At 46.6% G+C, this 24027-nt stretch overlaps 1 protein-coding gene across 1 annotated transcript in view; it reads right to left on the reverse strand.

Annotated features, from left to right (window-relative positions):
- The window catches only part of CAMK1D (calcium/calmodulin dependent protein kinase ID), a 480336-nt gene that overhangs the window by 19298 nt on the left and 437011 nt on the right, over positions 1–24027 (reverse strand). The window contains exons 7-10 of the mRNA XM_075345270.1: positions 21081–21193; positions 19757–19835; positions 12266–12353; positions 5069–5201 (exon numbers count right to left, since the gene is read on the reverse strand). Coding sequence (XP_075201385.1) covers positions 5069–5201; positions 12266–12353; positions 19757–19835; positions 21081–21193 — 413 coding nt within the window. The remainder of the gene's footprint in view (positions 1–5068; positions 5202–12265; positions 12354–19756; positions 19836–21080; positions 21194–24027) is intronic.

The following is a 24027-nucleotide window of genomic DNA, read 5'->3' on the forward strand; positions in this document are numbered from 1 at the left end:
AACTGCAGAGAAATTAAAGACAACCTGTCAGCACAATTTTGTAATGTAAAGTAAAGATACAGCTGTAATGACACTGTAATACTGATGAAAGTGATACATTTGTTGAAGAAATCCACTAATTTGCTCCTCTTTAATCATGATTTCAATTTTTCTGCTAATTAGATTTCGATGCACAGGGGCTGAACTGTACATTGGGAGTTTTTCTTTCTGTCTGTGATTCCCTGACCCTTTTGCCTGCCTCCGGTCTTTGAATGACAGGTCACTGCTGAGATTTTAAACAGAGGAGGCAGGTCATTTACAGACCGGAGGGAGGCGGAGGGACCGGGGAATCACAGACAGGGATAAGGCCTAAAGTATAGTCTGGTCCCTGTGCACAGAAATCTGATTAATAGAAAACTTCAAAAGCAGAATAAAGAAGTATAACTGAGTGGATTTCTTCACCAAAGGCATCAATTTAAGCACTGTTACAGCACTAATACAGCCATGTCTTTACTTCCCATTACAAAATCATGCTGAAGGGTTCTCTTTAAAAAAATAACCAGTCTGCAGATATGGCATCCCAGAAGCATATAAAATGAGAGGTGTAAACACTTCACTAAATAAGTAATGCGGGAAATTTTGTAGGCCCAAGGACTAGAGCAGGGTTCCCCAACTCCAGTCCTCAAGGCCCACCAACAGTGCATGTTTTCAGGATTTCCTTAGCATTGCACTGCTGTTGGAACCAGCACCTGGGCAGGTAATTACATTAACACCTGTGCAATACTAAGGAAATCCCAAAAACCTGCACTGTTGGTGGGCCTTGAGGACTGGAGTTGGGGACCTCTGGACTAGAGCATTCCATACCCCTTAATATCCACAAAGCAGTAAAAAAAAGTGAAGAGATTAAATGGGACTCTTCAGCAAAATATTCAAAAGGCCATGGCAAACACAGGAAAGAACTGTGTAAATTACCAGTTCTTTGCACTCTTTTCAGTCAGACACACTAAAATAAGATGAACAGGCTTGCCCTCATTTAAAAGCCTTTTTGGTAGTGCCCCAAACATGTGTCTGTACTTCCCACAAGTGTTACAATGCAACACAGTACTTTTACTGTTATGTCCATGCCTTATATGAAACACTCAATTTGGTACAAAAAACTGAATCCAGGTGATTGCGTCTTTATGGCCCATTTCAAGTCAGGTGGCCATGTCCACTTTGTTGAAACGTGAGGGAAAACCTCCTAAATCCCTAACAGTTGCTGCGAAAAGATTACTGCACTGGATAATGACCATTCTACCAATGGAGCAGCAGCGTTAAAGCCACTAACAAGGATAACATTTTAATTGAGGACTGGGACAATGAATTTATACAGCACTACAATATTCTCATAGAGGACATGAAAAGAGAAAAGCTGCAGGATTGTTGGACCTTCATGCACAGTCTGATATCTTCAAGGACTATGTCGTATTTAGCCCTACCCTTGAAGCCATGGGAGGTATTGACACCACAGTGCATAATACACAATAAAACCTCAATTAAATTAAGGTTTTGGGAAAAAGATGTGCCTCCTGGTATGTCTGCCACACTGAAGATTGGGTCACTGATCTCTGGTTGCAGCTAAATATAACACAACTTGGAGACAGATGCTGTGAAGGAAGTACAATACGAACGTAGGGACACTGGTCATGAAAATACAGACTGGCACCCCACGTTCAAGCCACATTACCTATGGTAGATCATAGATTAGTCTTCAACACACTGATGTCATTAGCTGTGGTGAGGAAAACAATTGCCTCCATTGATATTATGTATTAGATCCAGATATTATTCTTTTGACTATTGCTCTATGTTGCCGTTAAAGTGCTGATATATGTGTTACCCAAGTTATTGAATAGGGTATGTGTCAAGAGTTCTGGTAAGGAATCATCTATGGCATATTATAGGCTCCAAATGATGGATGACCACTATTAATGCGGTGTAGGTGTCTATCCGAGGGTGGATGGGAGAAGCAAGTAGGAATAATTCCCCATGGATATTAGACCCATGCACAAAAGCTACCAACTAACCCTATGGTGGAGGTTATACCATTTACCAAGCAGGGAGACTGATATAGAAGGTTTAAGATTTTTCTAGTCTTCTAGTCTCATATTTTGCCTTATATGTTCATATTTTATATGCAATACGTCTCTGGTTGCAGGAAGATGCGCCCCCACCCTGTATGACAGCATGTCTGACTGATTTCAATCAGAGACGCTGTGTGTGCATCTCTATTGCTGTAAAAATAAATAAATAGGCATAGAGTCCCCCTATATTATGACAACCCAGCACAGATAAAGCATACGGCTACATGGTACAGCCCCCAACTATGCACTTATCTTGTCTGTATATCAAAATAAAAGAGACCGCATGCGGCTTTTTTTTTTTTTGTTAATTATTTAAATAAAGAGTTTTAAAAAACTGACCTGCGGTCCCCACCAATTTTAATACCCAGCCATGATAAAGCCAACAGATATTTTCAAGCTGGAGAGACCCATGATTATTGATCCCCCTAGCCTAAAAATAACAGCCTGCAGCCACCAAAGATTGTTGCATCGATTAGATGCGACAATCCCAGTACTTTACCCAGCTCATCTCGAATGCCCTGTTGCGTTGGCAAATGGGGTAAGAAGGGGATAATAACAGATCACAGCTGCCATTAAGCCCTAGATTAGTAATGTACAGAGGAAACCAACTTTAAATGACCAATTTTGGAAATGATGCCTCTCAACTAATTAATTTAAGAGTGTAGTGAACATGTTTACCCAACAGATTTCTTTTCCATTCCACTAACAAATTATGTTTTTTACAATATTTTGTAGATTTCTCTCAACATTTTTAATTTCTACAAGAGGTAATAAGAAAAAAAAAGTACATTTGTAATTAATTTCTCAATTTCTCCCAAGTACATATGGCTGCACATTACTGTTTTGGCATATGGTGAGGCTTAGAAGGGAAGGAGTGCAAGTTTTGCTGAAATTGTTTCCTCTTGCAAAACATCTGAGCTATCTTTAGAGAGACCCCCTCCTCACAGAAAGGACCCCCTTTTTGAAACTTATATCTCATTTATCAAGGGGTTGAGTGACCATTTTGACTACAAAAATGTTTTCAAGAAATGAATGTGCAGCAGATTGCAAAAAGTGAAAACTGCAATTTTTTTCATTGTTTTACAAATTAGGGCTTGTATTTCTTGATTTTGGCTGTGTAGCAGCAGTTTAACTTTATTCTGTGGGTCAGTAGTATTAATGAGATACCAAATTTGTATAGTTTTAGTTATATTTTACTATACTTGTACACTACAAATAGTTTGTTATATATATATATATATATTTTTATGGTGTCAGATTCTGGAGCATATATATGTTTTTATTTTTCTGGTTTTTTAATCTTTTGCGAGACAACATAACATAAAAAAATAACATTTTTTAAGCTGTTCACTAGGTAGGACGACAAAATAGACTGCCTATTTTACATTTTGGGTCTTTACGGACATGATGATATCAAATATTTCTAGTTTATTCAATATATATCACTTTTTTCTGCAATGTAATTCATTTTTTCAAAAATAATATTTTGTCATATTACAAGACCTGTACCTATTCAATGTTTTCATCAGCAGTGTGGTATGAGAGCTTTTTTTTTGCCTGACAAACTGTAGTATTTATATTTCAATTTGCAGCTGTGATACATAGAATCTAGTGTTACACAGGGACAGGCGATCACACATCATCTCTCTTCTGTCTCTGCAGCCTGTCAACATTTTAAGAGGCTGCATCTCAGCCAGTATACAGCGATTTGTAGAATCTCTGCAGCTGAGATATGGCCATTAGTACCCAGGACATATCTTATCTGTCAATGGCTACTAAGTTTTCACCCTGAAGGGATGTATTTGACATACTCTTGTAAGGGAGAAGAATAATATCAAGAATAACAAAATCAGGGGCTCATCATTGAAAGGACTAGCATAACTGCAAGAGATGGCCGCTTGTTTTATGTAAACTATAGTAAGAAGTACAGTAAGTGTCACTATCAGCGTATCAGCCCCTACTTTATACTGCTCTCCGATAGGGAAGCACGTGATGACAGATTCTCTTTAAAGGAAACTTATTACGAGGTTTTTCCCATATAAATTAGGGCCAGCACCTGTAAGCCTGTATATACAGCATTCTGGAATGCTGTATATATCTCCCAAATCCGCCTTGCAAGGCAAAAAATGGGCGTTTTATTATACTCACCTACGGGGTGGTCCGGTTCGATGGGCATTGTTGATCTTGATCTTGCGCCTCCTCTATTCTTGCTATGTCTGGATTACATGCCCTACATCATGCACACAGTGTCTTCCATTGCACTCCTGCTCAGGTGCACTTCTCTCTCAGAGCAAAGAACTGCAGACCACACGGGCAGGTAAAGACGTTGGTGCATGCGCACTACAATACTTTGGCAGGGCAGAGAGACGTGCGTCTGAGCAGGAGTGCGGTGGAAGACACTACGTGATGACATAGGATGCATCATTCAAGCAAAGCAGAGAAGGAAGATGGCAATTGCAAGGAGGCAAAACCAGCAACGTCCATTGGACTGGACTGGGCCATAGGTGAATATAATAAAAGGTCAATTTTTTGCCTTGCAGAGAGGACTAGAGATATATATATAATAAATATATATAGGAAAAACCTAGTGAAATGTTCCCTTTAAAATAAACTAGAATTTTGGAACTACTTATATACATCAAGGAGAATCATTTAAGATTTCCTACCATTTTACTGTTGAACTTACAGCAAAATACAGGTCCTATTTATGTCAGAATATGTTCTGTTGATGCAACACTCGTAAAGCTTGTCATCATTTGCTGAAAGGCATTGTGGCATTGTAACAGTTTGTGTCAGCATTTCATTGAAATAATATGGGCTGTCATATATTGTGCCTGCTTCCTGCAGAAAATGTGGGAATATTGAAATTTCCTGTAGACTTTTAGGTTATTTTTGGATTCTGTTGGAAAAGGAAGCAGTTCCAATAGTATTATATTAGTGAGGAGCACAGAGAACTATTTACTTACAGTCTTTATGACTTGTTCCATCTGGAAGAGGTTTTGCAGGGCTGTGTCCACTGGACATACTTGAACTGTCTTGGCTGCTTCCAAGGTGCAATTTTCTCATGTGTCTCACTACCGCAGTAGCATTAAATGCTTGCTGAAAGAGGACAGAATAAACATGTAAGAAATGGACATTTGCTTAATATTTTACAATGTTTAAAATATATCATCAAAAAAATGTATTCCATAGTCTGTCCTAATTAAGTATGTAATGATGTGTAAGTGTATTAAAATACCTTACTTACTGATCACCGTCTTTCCCGTTTCTAGCACTGATCCAATTCCACCTGGTTACTCTGCAGCATTGCCAGCTCACAAATCATACAGTGTGTGTACTGGTAGCTGTTTTCCCAGTATAAGTCTAAAACTCCATAAATCTACAATGACAAAGGGACTCCCAGTCCACTATGTGAGACTGTGACCGGGGTTATCTATGACGACCGGTACGTCTCGCTCCGGTTGTGCTCACTCCATGCATAGAAAGTAACTCCACTCCAGGGTTTATGCTGTTTCCCTGCAGGCTGAATGGAGGGTTAAAAGGAAACAGGAAGATGGGCGTGGGGCTTTTAGTATGAGGGAGTGAACACAACTCCCTGAGTCTCGGCCAGGGGAAAACATGTATATTGTTGTTGGACTTTTGGTTTGTGGAATAAACCGTGTGCTGTGACCATTGTGCCTGGATCCCGTGTCTTCTGCCGTGCAGCCGACCACGTTACCTCACAGATGGTGGAGAACGCGGGCATGCCAGCCCGGTGAGGTATAGCATCCATCCCTGGTGACCCGGTAGCACATGTCCTGGATTCGAGCGGCTATACTACAGCCCAAACCCGGTGACGCCATGGAGGACATACTAAAGCAGCTGGCTCAGGCTAATGCACAGCAAGAACAGACCAATGCACACCTGCTCCGGTCGTTGGAACGTCAGCAGCAATCCTTGCAATTGCAGGAAAAAAGGCACCAAGAACAGATGGTTCTCCTGGCCAAGTCGATCCGTGCCGGACCGGCAGCAACAACCCCGGGACCGGGTGACGACGGCAGCGTCCGGAAAGTGGTGAGACAAGCATTGCAAAAGATGACCCCGGGGGATGATGTGGAAGCGTTCCTGGCGGTGTTTGAGCGGGTGGCCGAGCGGGAAAAGCTGCCGACCCCCCAGTGGGCTGAGGTATTGTCGCCCTATCTGACGGGTGAGCCCCAAAAAGCGTACCTGGACCTCTGTACCGAGGACGCCATAGATTATGCGACCCTGAAAGCCGAAATACTTGCTCGGTTGGGGGTGAATACCTATGTACGGGCTCAGCGGGTAAATCAGTGGTTCTATGAGGAAGCCAAACCCGTACGCTCCCAGGCCTATGACTTGTTGCATCTGGTAAAGAAGTGGTTGCAGCCTGACACTCTGAGCCCTGCGCAAATGGTGGAAAGGGTAGTGGTTGATCGCTTTGTGCGCACTTTACCCGTCACCATTCAACGGTGGGTAGGACAGGGCGACCCAAGTACCCTGGACCAATTAGTGTGCCTGGTGGAGCGGCATGTGGCTACGCAGGACTTGATACAGGACACTGAGACTTTGCGTACCGCCCGTCGGTCCGGCCCCTCCAAGCCTAGAGTCAAGGACCCACCGCTGACACCGGTGCGGGAGACCGCTACCGTCCCGTCCGAGGCCGCGCCCGCCGTCCCTGAGGTCCGGAAGGCTATGTACCCTAAACGACAACTCGTCAAGGGGGTTTCCTTCCCTATTAGATGTTGGCGGTGCCAGCGGGTGGGACATATGGAAGCCCAGTGTCCACTCACCACGGAGCCCATGGATTGTGGGGTTACCCGGCGGGGTTCAATGTATGCTCAGGTGGTGTGTACCGCTGACCTTGTCTCCCCGGAGACTGAGCCCCACTTGTGCCAAATACAGGTGAATGGATGTCCGGTTACATGCTTGTTGGATTCCGGAAGCTTAGTGACCCTTGTGCGATCAACCCTAAGGGCTGCAGTAAAGGCCACAGGACGTACCGTGGGGGTGGTTTGCATACATGGGGACCGCCGAGACTATCCCACGGGGATTTTCACCATCACAGCACCCTGCGGTCAGGTGCAACATGAGGTGGGACTTATTAACACTCTTCCCTATCACGTGATCCTAAGAAGGGATCTGCCCTATTTTTGGACTTTATGGAAGGGGCCTCCTAAGTCCCCTCAGATATTGGACAGTCCGGGACCTGAGCCCGACAATCCCGAATCCGGGACGCCTGCCGTAGGGGTCCCCATGATAGGGACAGAATGTGAACCCGATAGGTCGCCCCTAGAGGTATTGGCAGGAGAGGCTGAGATGGTCGAGCCCATCCCGGAGTTGGAGGCATCCCCGGATACGTTTGGGACAGCCCAACTCCAGGACCCTACATTAATACATGCCCGGAGTCGGGTGACAGTGGTTGACGGGGTGGCACAGCTGCCCGGTGCCCAGGGAAGGTACCCCCATTTCGCTCTTAAACAGGATTTACTCTACCGGGTAGAGGAAATATGGGGCGTGGGGGTAGAGCAGTTGGTGGTGCCCCAGCCATATCGCCGGCGGGTCCTCGACTTGGCTCATAAACACCTGATGAGTGGCCACCTAGGGGTCAAGAAAACGCAGGAGTGAATATTGCAAAGGTTCTATTGGCCCGGAGTCTTTGGGGAGGTAAAACGGTTCTCCGAAACCTGCCCGGAGTGTCATCTTACCGCACCCCTGGCCCACTTTCGCAGTCCGTTGGTACCATTACCCATTATAGAAGCCCTTTTGAACGGATAGGGATGGATCTGGTGGGACCCCTCGTAAAGTCCACTCGAGGGCACCAACACATCCTAGTGATCGTTGACTATGCCACCCGGTATCCAGAGGCGATACCTCTCAGACATACCGCGGCGAAGCTTATAGCTCGGGAGTTGTTTGCTGTGTTCTGCCGGGTGGGGTTGCCCAAGGAGATCCTTACGGATCAGGGGACCCCATTCATGTCTAAAGTGACCAAAGAGCTATGCCGGCTACTCCAGATCAAGCAGTTGCGTACGTCTGTGTATCATCCTCAAACGGACGGTTTAGTGGAACGATTCAATAAAACCCTGAAAACCATGCTCAAAAGGGTGATTTCCAAAGACGGGAAAGACTGGGATATGATGCTTCCCTATTTGATGTTTGCCATACGAGAGGTGCCACAGGCATCCACGGGGTTTTCGCCGTTTGAGTTGTTATACGGGCGACATCCCCGGGGATTGTTGGACCTGGCAAAGGAAACATGGGAGCAAGAGCCCACCCCCCATAAAAGTGTGATTGAACACATTTTAGGAATGCAGAACCGCATAAGCGCGGTCATGCCAATTGTGAAGGAGCATTTACAGGAGGCTCAGGCCGCGCAAAGCGGCCGCTACAATAGACAAGCCACCGTGCGGACCTTTAAACCCGGGGATCGGGTGTTGGTATTGATCCCCACGGCGGAGAGTAAATTCCTGGCTCAGTGGCAAGGCCCCTACGAGATAAAGGAAAGAGTCGGGGTGGTCAACTATAAGGTATTGCAGCCCGGTAGGCGGAAACCTGAACAAATATACCATGTCAACCTATTAAAACCTTGGCAGGAACGGGAAAGCCTGATGGTTGCTTTTTCCCCATCTCCCTCCTCTTCGGGTCGTTCAAACCCGGCTCCAGCGACTTCCGGAGAGGACGAACCGGAAGTAAGGATTGGGGAAGCCCTCACCAAGCAACAGAGGCGAGAGGCCAGACGGCTGGTTCAGCAGAACCCCGATGTCTTCTCCGAACTGCCTGGTAGGACCAGTCTGATACGACATGACATTGTCACCGAGCCTCACCTGAAGGTACGCCTGAAGTCATACCGGGTGCCGGAGGCTCGAAGACAAGCCATATCAGAGGAAGTGAAGACAATGCTACGCCTCGGGGTCATCGAAAAATCCCGGAATGAATGGGCCAGTCCCATTGTCCTAATACCAAAACCCGATGGCTCCTTAAAGTTCTGCAACGACTTTAGGAGATTGAACGAAGTATCCAAGTTCGATCTCTACCCCATGCCCCGGGTGGATGAGCTGATTGATAGGCTGGGACAGGCGCGATATTTCACCACGCTCGACCTGACCAAGGGGTACTGGCAGGTGCCACTGACGGAGTCTGTCAAGGAGAAAACCGCTTTTGTTACGCCGGAGGGTCTCTTCCACTATGTTGTCTTGCCTTTTGGGTTACATGGCGCTCCGGCCACGTTCCAGAGGTTGATGGACCTGGTGCTGGAACCCCACCAGGCGTATGCATCAGCGTACCTTGATGACATCATTATTTACAGCTCTGAGTGGCAGACCCACTTGGAACAGGTACAAGCGGTGGTGAACGCGCTCCGAACAGCCGGATTGATAGCCAATCCCAAGAAATGTGCATTGGGGCTCACGGAAGCCCGCTACTTGGGCTACGTAATAGGCCAAGGAGTGATTAAGCCCCAAATTAACAAAGTTGAGGCGATCCAGAAATGGCCTAGACCCCTGACCACGAAGCAGGTTAGGGCCTTCCTGGGTATTGTGGGGTACTACAGGAGGTTTGTAAAAAATTTTGCGGGACTATCAGCCCCCTTGACGGATCTTCTCAAAGGCAAGAAGTCCGTCATGGTGCGCTGGAGTCCGCAGGCCGAGGACTCCTTCCGGGCCCTGAAGGGGGTCCTGTGCGGACAGCCCGTTCTTGTCAACCCTGATTTCCGGAAGGAGTTCATAGTACAGACTGACGCCTCTGAGGTCGGCCTGGGGGCAGTGCTGTCTCAGGTGGTTCAGGGGGAGGAACACCCCGTCACCTTCTTAAGTAGGAAGCTCACCCCTCCCGAGCGGAATTATAGCGTAGTGGAGAAGGAGTGCCTGGCGATCAAGTGGGCCTTGGAGTCACTACGCTATTACCTGCTGGGACGGCAGTTTCGCTTGGTGACTGATCACTCTCCGCTGGTCTGGATGAGGTCCGCCAAGGAACGGAATGCCCAGGTTACCCGGTGGTTCCTTTCTCTGCAGAACTTCTGGTTTATGGTTGAACACCGGGCCGGTAGGTTGCAGGGCAACGCCGATGCCTTGTCCCGCGGCCCGTGTTTGATGGCGGGAGTTCAACCCCGCTCTCTTGAACTGAGGGGGGGGGGGTATGTGAGACTGTGACCGGGGTTATCTATGACGACCGGTACGTCTCGCCCCGGTTGTGCTCTCTCCATGCATAGAAAGTAACTCCACTCCAGGGTTTATGCTGTTTCCCTGCAGGCTGAATGGAGGGTTAAAAGGAAACAGGAAGATGGGCGTGGGGCTTTTAGTATGAGGGAGTGAACACAACTCCCTGAGTGTCGGCCAGGGGAACACATGTATATTGTTGTTGGACTTTTGGTTTGTGGAATAAACCGTGTGCTGTGACCATTGTGCCTGGATCCCGTGTCTTCTGCCGTGCAGCCGACCACGTTACCTCACAACATATAATAACCACCTTGTCAGCCAGCCTGAGTTCAGGTTATGTGGGCTGGAAGAAGACCAGAGCAGTGCTGGAAACCAGGGAAGATGGCGATCTGTAAGTAGTTTAGTGCACTTAAGGGGGCTTTACACGCTACGATATCGTTAATGTTTTATCGTTGGGGTTAAGTTGTTTGTGACGCACATCTGGCATCATTAACGATATCGCAACGTGTGATACTTACCAGTGACCTTAAGCGACCTCATATATGGTGAAAATCGTTCACCATGGAGAGGTCGTCCCAAAACCAAAAATCGGTAATGGTTGATTATCGATGTGGTTTGTCGCACCTGCGGCAGCACACATCACTGTGTGTGACACCGCAGGAGCGAGGAACGTCTCCTTACCTGCCGCCGGCCGCAATGCGGAAGGAAGAAGGTGGGCGGGATGTTACGTCCCGCTCATCTCCGCCCCTCTGATTTGATTGGCCGGTTGCTTAGTGACGTCGCAGAGACGTCGCTGTGATGCCGAACGTCCCACCCCCTTAAGGGAGGGATTGTTCGGCAGTCACAGCGACGACGACGACCAGGTAAGTGCGTGTGACGCTGCCGTAGCGAAAATGTTCGCTGCGGCAGCGATCACACGAAATCGTATGCACAACGGGGGCGGGTATTTTTGTGTACGATATCGCTAGCAATTGCTAGCAATATCGTAGTGTGTAAAGCCCGCTTTACACATTACATGCACAATTAGGAGGGATCATGTAAAAAAGATTGGTGAACCTTCTTCTTTAAATAAAGCATTTTCACTTTAAATGTATCTGTCAGCAGGTTTTTGCTATCTCATCTGACAGCAGTCTGATGTAGGCAATGAGATCTTGGACGGAACGACGTATCACTTATATTACTGATTACAGCCATTCTGACACAATCAGAATTTTTAGCTTTAGTCATATAGCTTAGCCCAAGGAATTGCCCCACCCACATCAGGCTCTCAACAGAGATTGTACATTGACATTGAGGTGTCAATCACAGGAGGGGGGTGTCGGACTTCTCTGCATGTGAGTTTCTAGTCCTGATAAAGGTCCTGCTGCTTAAACAAACAAAGCAAATAAACAAAAGATCGGACTGTGACAAAACAGGCATGCCTGAACCTTCTGTGTTAACCCTGGCAGCATGCTGACTTCAGCTCACATAGCAAAAACCTGCTGATTGATTCCCTTAAAAAAAAAAATCAAGTAACATTATTTATTATGCTAGCCACCCCCCCAAAACATTTTTTAAGAATCACAATACTAAAACCTGTGTACTATACAATGACATGCTAGTCAGTACAATTATACACTTCTTGAGCTACCATTCTCTTATTAGCACTCATGATTTCTTATATACATATGGTGACCAGTAACTCAATAAACAGTTTTTATCAACTTTGTACAATTTTTAAGCACAACCTGTGAACCAATGCCACCAGCTTGGTTCATGCCTACGATTATTTTATTGTCCAGCACATAGAGAGCATGGCAGACCCTTATTCCAGCTGAGCTCAGATTTGAGAAGTCCTGTGAATAAATCCTAACTTTAATATGCAACCAGCATAAATTATTAATTAACCCAATTTTATATTTAGAAATCACAATTTCAAATACCTTCTTTTTCTACTTAAATCATAGGCTACCAAATGTTTGCAGTATTTAAAATAGCAGAAAAAATATATATAATTTTGAAAACACTTACCCTCCATTTGCTTTTTGCAAAGTTTTTACGGATTTGAGCGCTTACAGATTCATGTATGTTTTTACAGAGAGCTGTATCTCCAGCAATCCTGAAAAAAATTTAAAAATACATATCTTGTATTTTTGCATGTATAGTTTAGTAAACAATGATACATCTATTTAGTAATGGACAGTCAAAATTACCTAAAGTGCAAAGTAGCAACACAGCACAGAAGAAAAGCCAATGTAAGCCATGGCCTCTCAGAGGCCTACTTAAAGGGGTTACCGATTTAGGGCCTAGGACACACGGCAAGAAAAACCGTGCGAGTGGAATGCGAGAAAAAAATCGCATTCCACTCGGACCAATATTACTCTATGGGGCAGCTCCCATTAGCGATTAATTTCTCAGCCCTAATTGGACCGAAAAAACAGTCGCAGCATGCTGCGAGTGTAGTGCTAGCCTGTTCCACACACATCTATTCAAGTCTATGGGGCGAGAGAAACATCGCATTGCTCTCGTGTAACGCGAGAGCAGTGCGATTCTCGCATCAGCCGGCAACGGATGAGATGGGAGATAAATCCCTCCTTCCCCTCCGCAGCGCCGGCCCTCCCCTTTGCAACTATGCTCTGATCGCATGATTGGACCACAGTCGCATGACACTCGCATGACACTCGGCTCCTGCTGTGCTGCGAACGTGAGCCGAGTGTCATGCGAGGACTCGCATAATCCCGGTGTGGCCTCAGCCTAAATCCAAAAGTCTGCAGTCACTCTATGTCACTGCAGACTTGTGAAACTTCACATCTCCCACACTGTGCGCTTTGAGGATTTGTCGCTGCCAGAGGTGGGAATGGCGCTCACATAGCTGAGGGAATGTGCTCACATGGCTGAGGGAATGCGCTCACATGGCTGAGGGAATGCGCTCACATGGCTGAGGGAATGCAATTTCAATTTCAATATTCCCAGATAGAATTTGAGTAGATGGGCACAGATTAGCTAAATATACAGTAAGTGTATGCATATTGTATACTCACGGCCACGTGACCGCCGTTACTGGCTTTGATAGCTGCAAATCCTCAAACTGTACAGTGTGTGCGATATGAGGATTCACAAGTCTGCAGTCACATAGAGTTAGACTGGACAACCCCTTTAAGAACTTGTCATCAGGTCAAAAGTGGCTTGGTTTTGCTCTTATTTTATTCCTGCTGCTACACTATTCCCTTTTTTGTTTTTCATAAATCCACTATGTAGAGGGCCAGAGATAAGGACCTTTTTGTTTAATGCAGCTTTTTATTGTCTTTTGAGTAATAATGCAGAGCAGCCCAAGACCATAAAAATTAGCACAAAATAAAAAGGTTCAAATCTCTGAAACCATATGGCGGAATTTAAAAATAAACATCCTAAAAAAATCTCAAAACTCAGGGGAGTAGTGGGAATAAAATAAGAGGTAAAAGTAGCCACTTTTCACCTGTTGGCCGGTCCTCTTTGCATTAGACTGAGCAGAAATTCCAGAAACGGCCCATAGAGTATTCTAAACCTGTCATCCTCCATCTTATTGCATTCCCTATGTAGAAGTCTGTGATCCCTGCAGTTCTGGGTGAGTACTGTAATGCATATAGCTATGAAGGGAATCTAGAAAAATAATGTCAGTGATAAATTTAAGTCTGTCATAATGTTCTTGTTGCAATTGCTCTTTGTTTTTATCTTTAACCAGTTCAAGATCAGGCCCCTCGCCCTCGTTCCTGACAAGGCACATTTTTATATTTTTTATACATCCAATTTAATGAGCAGCAAGATTTTCACTCGATTTTGAAATGCCTGTCGTACTCTCTATTTTTTTTTTTTTTTGCTGATATCGTTTGGAAACTAAGACAAATTAATTGTGTTTTCCCAATTTATTTACGTCCTCAAAGGAGCATTAGGAGGGTCGAGCTATTAACATAAATTTGGATTCACAGTGGATTTTTATATTTTACCTACTATTTTTATTAAATTATTTATTAATTTATTATTAATTTACTTTACACATTGTGTTCCAAATAAGGTCATAATAAACCTTTGAGGGGGGGTGGAATTTCAATATTTAAATCTTTATATTTTCCTCATATTTCCCTTGTAACTACGGTAGCGCAGGTATAATAAACCCAGTTACGACCTCCTCTGCTCGCATAACACAGTTTTCCTGCCCCTTCCTATACATAGAGATGTCATGACTGCTGTGTTTAGGAAAAAATGCGCCATCAGTGCTTCCTATTACTGCACACAGCGCTTCTTTAGTACTGTGAATACAGTGATAGAGAAGGCACCGACAGTAATAAACCACCTCTGTCTTCTCTATGAGGAATCCAGTTGCCTGATCTCCGCTCCCACAGCTGCAAAGCTATGGGCAGTCCAGAAGAGCTAAAGTTATTTATATGCAGAATTCTGCTTAGGTATGATATAAAAATGGAATGCCTGCTATCAGCAAAGAAACTAAATTCTTAAAAAGTGGTATACTAGAAAATACCATACATCATCATCTTACAAAATAATCAGCTAGGCTAAGTGTCATTTGCCTTGTGTGCAACACTTAATAAATTAAAACATTTGCTTGATATAAGCAAGAGGAATTATGTCTATTCTTTGTAACTAAAATGTAATAGCACACAACCCACCGTGAGCAGAGGTTATAACCGTATGCGCAGTACAAGGCCGCAATCACTCATAGTGATGGAAGAAGCGCTCGCTGTATGCTCTCAGCAATCATACAGGCACACAGCTGTACAGATAAATGCTGTATGTCTCCTCATATAGATGCTCCAATTTACTCTCTGGGCAGCATTATGAACACTACTCATGGTGGGTTGTGTGCTCCCCAGTCTCCGCACATGTAAAAGAACATCTGAGCATGCTCAACCAGAAGTCCACTACTGGCCGAGCTATATCATTAACAGCTTGTGATAGAAAAATAATGCAATTTCTAAAATGAATTGCATTTCAACAAGTTGTTTTTCTAAAATCTATTACACACAATGTTCTTACTATCATGTTAAAATCTCATCTGGGTATAAAATAAAAATCACACAGATTTTCATCCAAAAAACTGGGGCAAGTAAAATCTGCTTGGTATTCCATACGTCAAATCGTCCGGCATATGGATGGTCCATGTGCCATCTGTTTTTTTCTTACACCCATAGACTTATATTGGCGGGTCTTGTCCAATATATGCGGCCATACACAATGCCTCATTGTATAACATTGGTGTGAGTGCAATCTGTTTTTTTTTTTTATCACATTGCACTCGGTGTATTTACTGTATACTCAGATGTGAGCCAACCCTAAATTTGCTTTCTGTGTAAATATGTTTGCAATAGTTTTGATATAAAATTATAATGACATTAAGGCTAAGTTCACACAGGGCATCTTTTGATGCATCTTTGGTGCGTTTTTTTTTTTTTTTAAATTCTTTATTTATACAGCATCTTTGGTGCGTTTTTGACATCACAAAGATGCACCAAAATGTGTAACACCCCGGGTTCGAGGGGTTTTCACCCGACACGTTGCCGGGCCGGGGGTGCAGATCCTCTGCCTCATCATGGGCTGGCTTGACCCGGTTTCGTGACCTCAAGACGTACAGGAGGAGAAGGATGGCGGTGTACGGGAGTAAGGATGGAGGATGAGGGTGGTAGTGATGGTGAGGAAAGTCTTTTTAGATCGTGACGCCACCTGTCGTCTGCAGCCAGGGATTGGCTGCCGCTGCGGGTGCTGCTCTCTGGGGCTGATAGTAACGGTCGCAGCTGGGATGGTGTCACTCCCCACAGGCGGAGCGGGGTTACCCCGGGAAGGATGATGGAGGACGGATGGTGATAGTCCCCGTTGGCGCCGCAGAGCTGGGCGCTGGCAAATGAGAGGCAGAGGCAGGGGCTGCAGTTCCAGGTCTTTTACTCACAGGTAGTTCAGGCGCTGCCCCAGAGTACCGATCTCTGCCACAATGGGCTCCAGCTGATCCCGGATAGTCGGCGGTCAACGCCAGTGCCCATAAAAGCCTTTCTAGTGAAGTGTCCCTAGGTTGCTAGCCGGAACCCAGGCTGAGCCTCCAGCTCCAAACCCGGTAGAGAGAGGAATGCTGAACTCCCGTTATCTGTGTCAGATGTTAACCCAAGCTCTGCCCGGGAAAGACTGCTTTAGTGAGATGGTTGTGCTTACTTCTTACCCCAAGTGGTGCCTTCCCCAAGTGGTTAAACTAGCGACTGGGGAAGTCCCATGCTTCGTGATGGCTAACTACCCTGTCTGCCCTAGTACCCCCCCCCCCCCCCGTGGGAAGCATCTTACAGTTAACCCCTTCCTAATCCGAGATCGATATTACCCCTTAAAAGTGGTGTAATGCTATGTGCACATGTTGCGTTTTTTCCCGCGGAAACGCTGCGTTTAAAACTGCAGCGTTTCAATGCCAAATAGCATGCGTTCAGCTTCCTCAGCAAAGTCTATGAGAAAGCCGAAAAATCAATGCACACGCTGTGTATCTAAACACAGCGTTCTAGATGCCAAAAATCGGTGTGGAAAAAGAAGCAGCATGTCACTTCTTTTGTGCATTGTAGCTGCATTCTCCCCCTATTAAAATCAATGATGTGGGTCAGAACGCAGCTACACCGCAGTTCGCTGCATTTTTGTTGCGGTCTGCATGCTTTATCGGCATACAGAACGCAGGCATTTTACCTGGAAGTGAGGTCAAGAGGTTTCCTGTTGACCTTACTTCCTGGCAAAGTTCAGGAAAGCCGGAGTCGCCAAAGTGCCCGCCCTGACCCCCGACCCCCCTCCCGAAAATCCAAGACGGCCGCGCGCACAGCACCGGCCGCCCTACTCCTCTGTTTCTGTCGCATGTGCAATAACACATGCGACAGAAAACTGCTCCCCAGGCCCTGCCAGGTCACCCCCTATTTCCCCCCGGTGTCCTCCGGTAACCCCCGTACCTGTCACAGCGCTGATCCCCCGCGGCCCCCTCCTCCTTCACAGTGCGCGCCGCGCACATGTGCCGAGCAGCTGACAGCTTCTTGTGTTCAGTGTGAGCTGCGCTGGCTGCTGCTCGGTACACATCAGCTGTGACCCGGGGAGAGTGGGTGCAGATTCTTTGCACCCACTCTCCTCAAATGGAGGGTCTGCACTACTTGAAAATGGGAGACACGTTCCCTGAGCACGCCCCCCATATTCTAGAAGGTCCAGAGGCGACGTGGGACGTCCAAAATGGATACTGCGGACCCAATTTTTTTTCGTTTCTTTTCAATAAATTGGTGAAAGAGGATATGTTTTTGGGGAGTGTTTTTTCAAATAAATTTTTTTTTTGTTGTCAATTTTTTTTGCTATTACTGTCAATTAGTTATGTCTGGTATCAAATAGACGCCGTGACATCACTAATTGCTGGGCTTGATGCCAGGTGACATTACACATCTGGTATCAACCCCATATATTACCCCGTTAGCCACCACACCAGGGCAACGGGATGAGTTGGGGCGAAGCGCCAGGATTGGCGCATCTAATGGATGCGCCACTTCTGGGGCGGCTGCGGCCTGCTATTTTTAGGCTGGGAAGAGTCAAATAACCATGGCTCTTCCCATCCTGAGAATACCAGACCCCAGCTGTCAGCTTCACCTTGGCTGTTGATCTAATTTGGGGGGACCCCACTTTTTTTTTTTTTAAATTATTTATAAATAAAAAAAAACAAACAGCTTGGGGAGCGCTCCAAATTGATCACCAGACAAGATGAAGCTGTCAACTGTGGTTTGCAGGCTACAGCTGTCTCCTTTACCCTGACTGGCTATCAAAAATAGGGGGGACTCCACGTCATTTATTTAAATTTTTTTTTTTTGGGCTAAATACAAGGCTAGGTACCCTTTAGTGCCACATGAAAGGCACTAAAGGGCGCCAGCTTAGAATATGCAGGGGGGGGTGGGACATTATATATATGTTTGACATCCATTGACACATTTTTGGCTGTGTCCCCACAATCAGGGTTTGCAGCGTTATGGGTGCAGAGTGTTTTCCCTGCGTCCATAACGCTGTGTTGTGCAGTAGAAGCACAGTGGAAGGATTTTTAGAAATCCCGTGCCCACTGGGCTTCTTTTCTCCGCAGCATAAACTGACCTGTGGCGCAGCTTCCCGAGCCTCAGCATGTCAATTTATGCTGCAGAGACAAGTGTTCTCTGCACGTAGAATAGAACTAAAGTCCACAGCAGCCTGAACTCAAATCGTGGGCATGGGCAGCTGCGTGGACAACACTCACATCTCTGCAGGAAGGCTGGCACTGTGTACTAGATGTACTGTGGCACTGTCACTTGATCATGTGGTCAAAAACGCACCTGAAGAAAACGCATGGAAACGCATGAAAAACGGACGAAAAACACACAAAAAACGCATGTGTTTTTGATGCGTTTTTCCCCAAAACGCATTATTTACAATTGTCCCCTCTGCCAGAGGGTGCGTTTTTTTTTCACTGAAAAAAACGCAACGTGTGCACATAGCCTTATACCCTGTGGCGTCTGAAGCCCAGGGGCACCACAAATGCATGCATTTCCTTCCTCCAGCAAAGTCTGAGATTTCTATTTTGCTGTCCACACTGGGCATCTTTTGTTGGCTGCATCTTGGCTAGGTTTTTCAAGATGCACCCAAGATGCAGCATGTCAATTATTTCTGTATTTTTGCAGCGTTTTGGAGCCCTTCCAGTAAATAGATTTGACTTAAAAACGCATTGGGCAGTGCGTTGTTGTTGCGTTTTTGCAGGATTACCTGTCTGCTGTATCTGTGGTGGTTATCAAAATACAGGGGACCCTTCATCATTTTTTCCCACCTATTTATATATCTTTACACTCCACAACCAATCAAAGACATTGTCAGTCTGACTCAAACCAATCACTGAAACTGTTATAGAAGGTGGGCAGGGGAAGCAGTGAATATGCATGAAGGTTAATGAGCGGACCCGAAAGTAGTGTGATGGCTGCGAGGGAGACTCAGTGAGTATAACTCACCTGCTGTTTTCTTTTAACTTTTTAAAAAATGTTGGCTAAACCTCAACAGTAGCACAGACTTCCTGGAAAAATCAGTGTTCGGGGTCCGTACATGGACACTAGGTGTCTGGTATGGACTTCGAACTTTACAGTTTAAATTTGCCAATCACTGCTTAAAAGACAAAGACCTGCCTACCCCTTTCTGTAAACGGATCCAGCTGAAATCAGTTACTTAAAAGTGGACAAAAAAGTTGTCTGTGCAACTTTTTTTGCAAATGGATTGCTTCTGTATCCATTCTAACGATGATTTAATTACTGGATGTGTGAACTGAGTGCTATAATGAGTGTTATAATGACGACATTCTGTGGACAGCAAAACAAAAGGGAGACACCTAGTGGCCAGTACGCTGGGGTGATATATCCAAGGTTGGACAACACAGTTTTTAAATAAAGTGATTTGCAAATTATATCTCATGTGGGATGAAATTGCCCGTGAGCATTTGAGCAGCATGAAGAAAAGTGAGTGAAGCATAATTACCATGGATGTCTCAGGGCCTGTTCACAAGTGTATCGCTTGCTGGGATCTTTTTCCATCAAATGACTGATAAAGTCTTTAGCTGTTGAAATACAAATACACAGTTTATACCGCACAGTTGCTAAATTCTGCTCTGTGATATAAGGCAACTCTTCCGTGTTTCTTTTAATAATCTCATCTAGGAAATTACAACTTTTCTGCATATTTATTTTTAGAATTTAAGATGTTTATTTGCAAACGATATGTAAAGAGTAGCTAAACTGTTATCATTTTCATTTTTTTTTTGCCCTTCTAGTTGATGAAGCCTATCTGTGTGTGCTCAGGCGGGGGAAATTTTGCGATTGGTGGGGAACTGAATGGACTCTCTTATAAAAATTAAAGTGATAAAGATTCTGTTCATCTTTAAGGGAAACCAAAAATCATGTCAGGTAATATTCAGGCGTGTTATCATGATTTTCTTGAGCTATCATTCCAGTATGCTTGCTTGTGACTGTTTTATTAGGGGTCATGGTGGTCTCAATCACATTAGCTGTTACATCATTGGACTTTATCCGTAATAAGTAAATAGTGGCTGATTTAAAGGGGTTGGTCAGTACTTGGATGTCTACTACTTCAACTTCCTAAATCCAACAGGTCCCATGTAAAGTACAACACCATATATTCACCTGCCACACTGGTGTTGTTCCAGTTATGTCGTTGCTATGTATCTCTTAGACAAAACTTGGGACATGTGAACATGTCTGATAGGCTGCAATGCTCATGTGACATAATGTTACATAAGCACCAGGAGACACAGAGCCAACATTTCTGAACAGATAAATATACTGTATGTTTGTTTATTTTACATGGGGCACTGATGCATTCAAAAAGGGTTTGCCAAGCAGTGGACAATCCCTTTAACAAAAAGTTATAAAGTGCAGGTTAACAGTAAACAGTGGAGAACACCGCTCTCCATACACAGAGAAGTGACTGAACCCACGCAGGCGCCGCCCCCGTGACCGAAATCCAAAACATGAGAAATAAGGTTCATCTCCTCCTGGCAGCGGTATTGAATGAGCAGCAACGGGACAGGAATCAAACACCATTAACCTACAGATTGACCTCATATCTGCAGGCTAATTGTGTTTTTACAGGTGTCAGGTTCTATTTAAATCTGCTTAGAGGACTTGATCTCTTTTACTAGTGTATTGCAGAATATAGTCAAAACGACATTCTCCTGACTTTCATAGCAGCTCTAAGATGGCAGCCATGCCGGTTTTTGGCTGCTATGGCAACAGCAGTATTTAAATGGTTAAACAGCACAGTGTGTGATTAGTGTTTCCCTTACCTGAATCTGATATATCATCCCAATATGGAGAGTCAAATTCATAATCTGCCTTCAGAATCTGTTCAAACAATTTTGAATCATTTTCATCATAGAAAGGTGGATATCCACAAAGTCTGAAAGAACACAGACATAGGATATTATTGCCATAGCTTAATGTGTTACCTTTTATCATAACTTAGCAAATTATCATTAAAGATGGGTACAGTGCGCGTAGAATTATCATACAATTTGTATTTGTGATTATTAATTTTTAGTCAGACTTTTTAGTCGGTTAAATCTTTTTTAACTTTTGCTTGAGGCAAATGTTACGGGCGGAGGAGGGGACGCTGCGCTCTCCCACTGCTCGGATCCGGCTGCTGCTGCCGCTGCTGCTCGGTGGTGGCTCGAGCGGTGGGCTGGATCCCGGGGACTCGAGCGGCGTTCCTCGCCCGTGAGTGAAAAGGGGGGAATTGATTGTGGGGATTTGATATTGTCCGTGACGCCACCCACGGTTGTGGTGAGATTGGTAACACCACCGCTGCTCTGGACGGGGATCCCGGGAGCGATGACAGGGAGCATCCTGGATGTTAGTCCTGCCCTCCGTGGGTAGGGAGTTGGTTGTCCCGGGGCCCAGAGAGGGGGTAGGGATGGATGGCAGGCAGGTTACAGGGCCTGGTGAGGTGCAGGGTCGCGGGGGCAGCGCTGTGCCACACGGCACTGTGGTACTCACTCAACCAATGATAAACACAGAGTCTCCGGTAAAACAAACGGCTGGATGGACGGTTCCCACAGACGGCTGCGGTGTTTCTCCTCCCGGGAGGTTGATGGTGACTGCCTTTCCCTGCACCTGTGTAGTGTAGACGGTTCCAATGGGTTCCCACCGGTAACCCGCTCCCCAGCTTGAAGGTTGCTGAAGGAGCCCCTTTTTCCCGCAGGCTCTGGCCCTGGGAACTTTAGCCTTGGCGGTGACTGTGTTTCCCTCTAACGGTTGGACTGTTGCCTTCTGTCAGGACTTGGCTGCTGGGAAACCCAGGAGGTTCCCTTCGCTAATGGATTTGACAAATTGCACGGCGACTCCTAGCCTTGTCGGGGTCCGTAAGCCCCTGCCGGATGGTGCTGGCTTCTCTTTGCATACCGGTCCGGTACTGCCGGGCCACTGCCCGTCCACGGTCCTTACGGCTAGCTCCAATAGGCCTCTCCTGCAGACGGTCACCACCGTCTGCCAACCTTGCTGTTCCGTCCGGGCCACACACCCGAACCACTTTTTGTCTGCTCCTTTACCACTTCACTCTCCTCTCACTTTCACTTCCAAACTCAACTCACTCTTTTTCCCGCCTCCAGGACTGTGAACTCCTCGGTGGGAGGGACCAACCGCCTGGCCCACCCCCTGGTGTGGACATCAGCCCCTGGAGGGAGGCAACAAGGGTTTTTGTCTGACTTAGGTGTGCCTGGCCGGGAGTGTGGGGTGTGTTGGTGTAGTGCTTGTGACGTCCTGGCTTGCCCAGGGCGCCACATTCCCCCTTAGTAAAATGCAGACCATCCGCGGGCTGCCCGTCCATCACCGGTTTTATTTTCACAACTGAAAAAGATAAACGGTAAAACATATAAAAACATTTTTCAATCTTCCCACATCGGGAGGCACATACTTAAACGTTGCTTACGGTAACGGCTTCCGCTCTCTCCCACCCAAGCAACCTGGCCCTGATGCTGCCCCTAAGCAAATGGGCAACACCCCTTGACCCCAGTCCAGCACAAGTTACCCGAGCAGGTTCTATCCTTTTCAGGGGACCCACGTCCATGGGGAACCCCTGAAACCCCCGGAGGATCGCCACCGGTTGCGGTAGTGGCGGGCCTGGGCCATCACATCCCTCCAGGCCCATCCTCCAAATCAGCCTCTCCGGAGGCGGTAACGGTTTAGCCAAAAAACATTTTTATTTACATACCACAAGTTCGTGGTTGCCCTGCCAGTTCTCGGGCTTGTCCGTAGCAGTTTCTACGCATAAACTTGCAAACAGTCCCCACGGGGACAACAGCTGCCGGCAACGACCAGTTCAAATCAGGGTTTTGTCAATCAGGTGAACTTCGGTTGACCACTCTATCATTCTTTTAAAACTTTTAAACGGTACTTTCATCACACAAAGTTCCCACGGGGACAACTTGCAACGGGGCTTCGCTGCCATTACTCACACTCTTCGGTGTCGGCTGGGGGAGGGGACGTGGTGGACACCCGGGCCTCTTGGCTGCCCCTCAACTTTGCATCCAACGCGAACCACCCCCTCTCCCCGCAGTGCCGGGTGTACTGCACCAGGTCTCCCGGCATCAGGTTGCGGCCTGGGTGCTCCTCTGGCAGGTGGGCGTTGACATCCCGCCGTGCTACAAAGACTTCGACCTCCAGGCCCGGCTCGTAAATAAAGCCATAGCCCCGGCGGACATCAAACCGCCTCACCTGCCCTTCATACAGGGGGCCCCGGACACGGAAGGTCGCTTGGCGGAGGCTTTCTTTTTCCCGGATCGTGCGGGCCACCAACTCTGCCTTCTTCCTCTCCCTTTCCGCGATCTCTGGGCCCAGCGATGTCGGCTCCCTGTCCCAGTACGGGGCTGCTGCGAGCTCCGCCGCACGGGTCGGGCCCCGCGAGACCTTCTGGACACTGCCCACCACTGGCAATCTGGGTGGAAGGTCCCGCAGTGACTTGGCCTGGGGTGCTGCCCTGCAGCGGCAACCCAGCGCAACCTCAGCCGAGGTGTGGGGAATGGGCGCAGGGGTCCTCTTCCGCCGGGCCTCCTGCACGGAGCGGCCTGTCGGCTCCGGCTCGGGGGAAGTCTCCGCAGATACCTCCGGTTCAGGCTTCGTCACCTTTCACGGTAGCTGTTCTGGTCGATCACGGGCTCCGGCTGCAGGCCGATCCGCCTGGGCGGACGTGCGGGGTACCGCTACCGGTTGTGGTGGTAGCGGGCCTAGTGGCGGGGG

This window comes from Anomaloglossus baeobatrachus, chromosome 4 (genome assembly GCF_048569485.1).
Source record: "Anomaloglossus baeobatrachus isolate aAnoBae1 chromosome 4, aAnoBae1.hap1, whole genome shotgun sequence".
In the NCBI taxonomy this organism is placed as follows: domain Eukaryota; kingdom Metazoa; phylum Chordata; class Amphibia; order Anura; family Aromobatidae; genus Anomaloglossus; species Anomaloglossus baeobatrachus.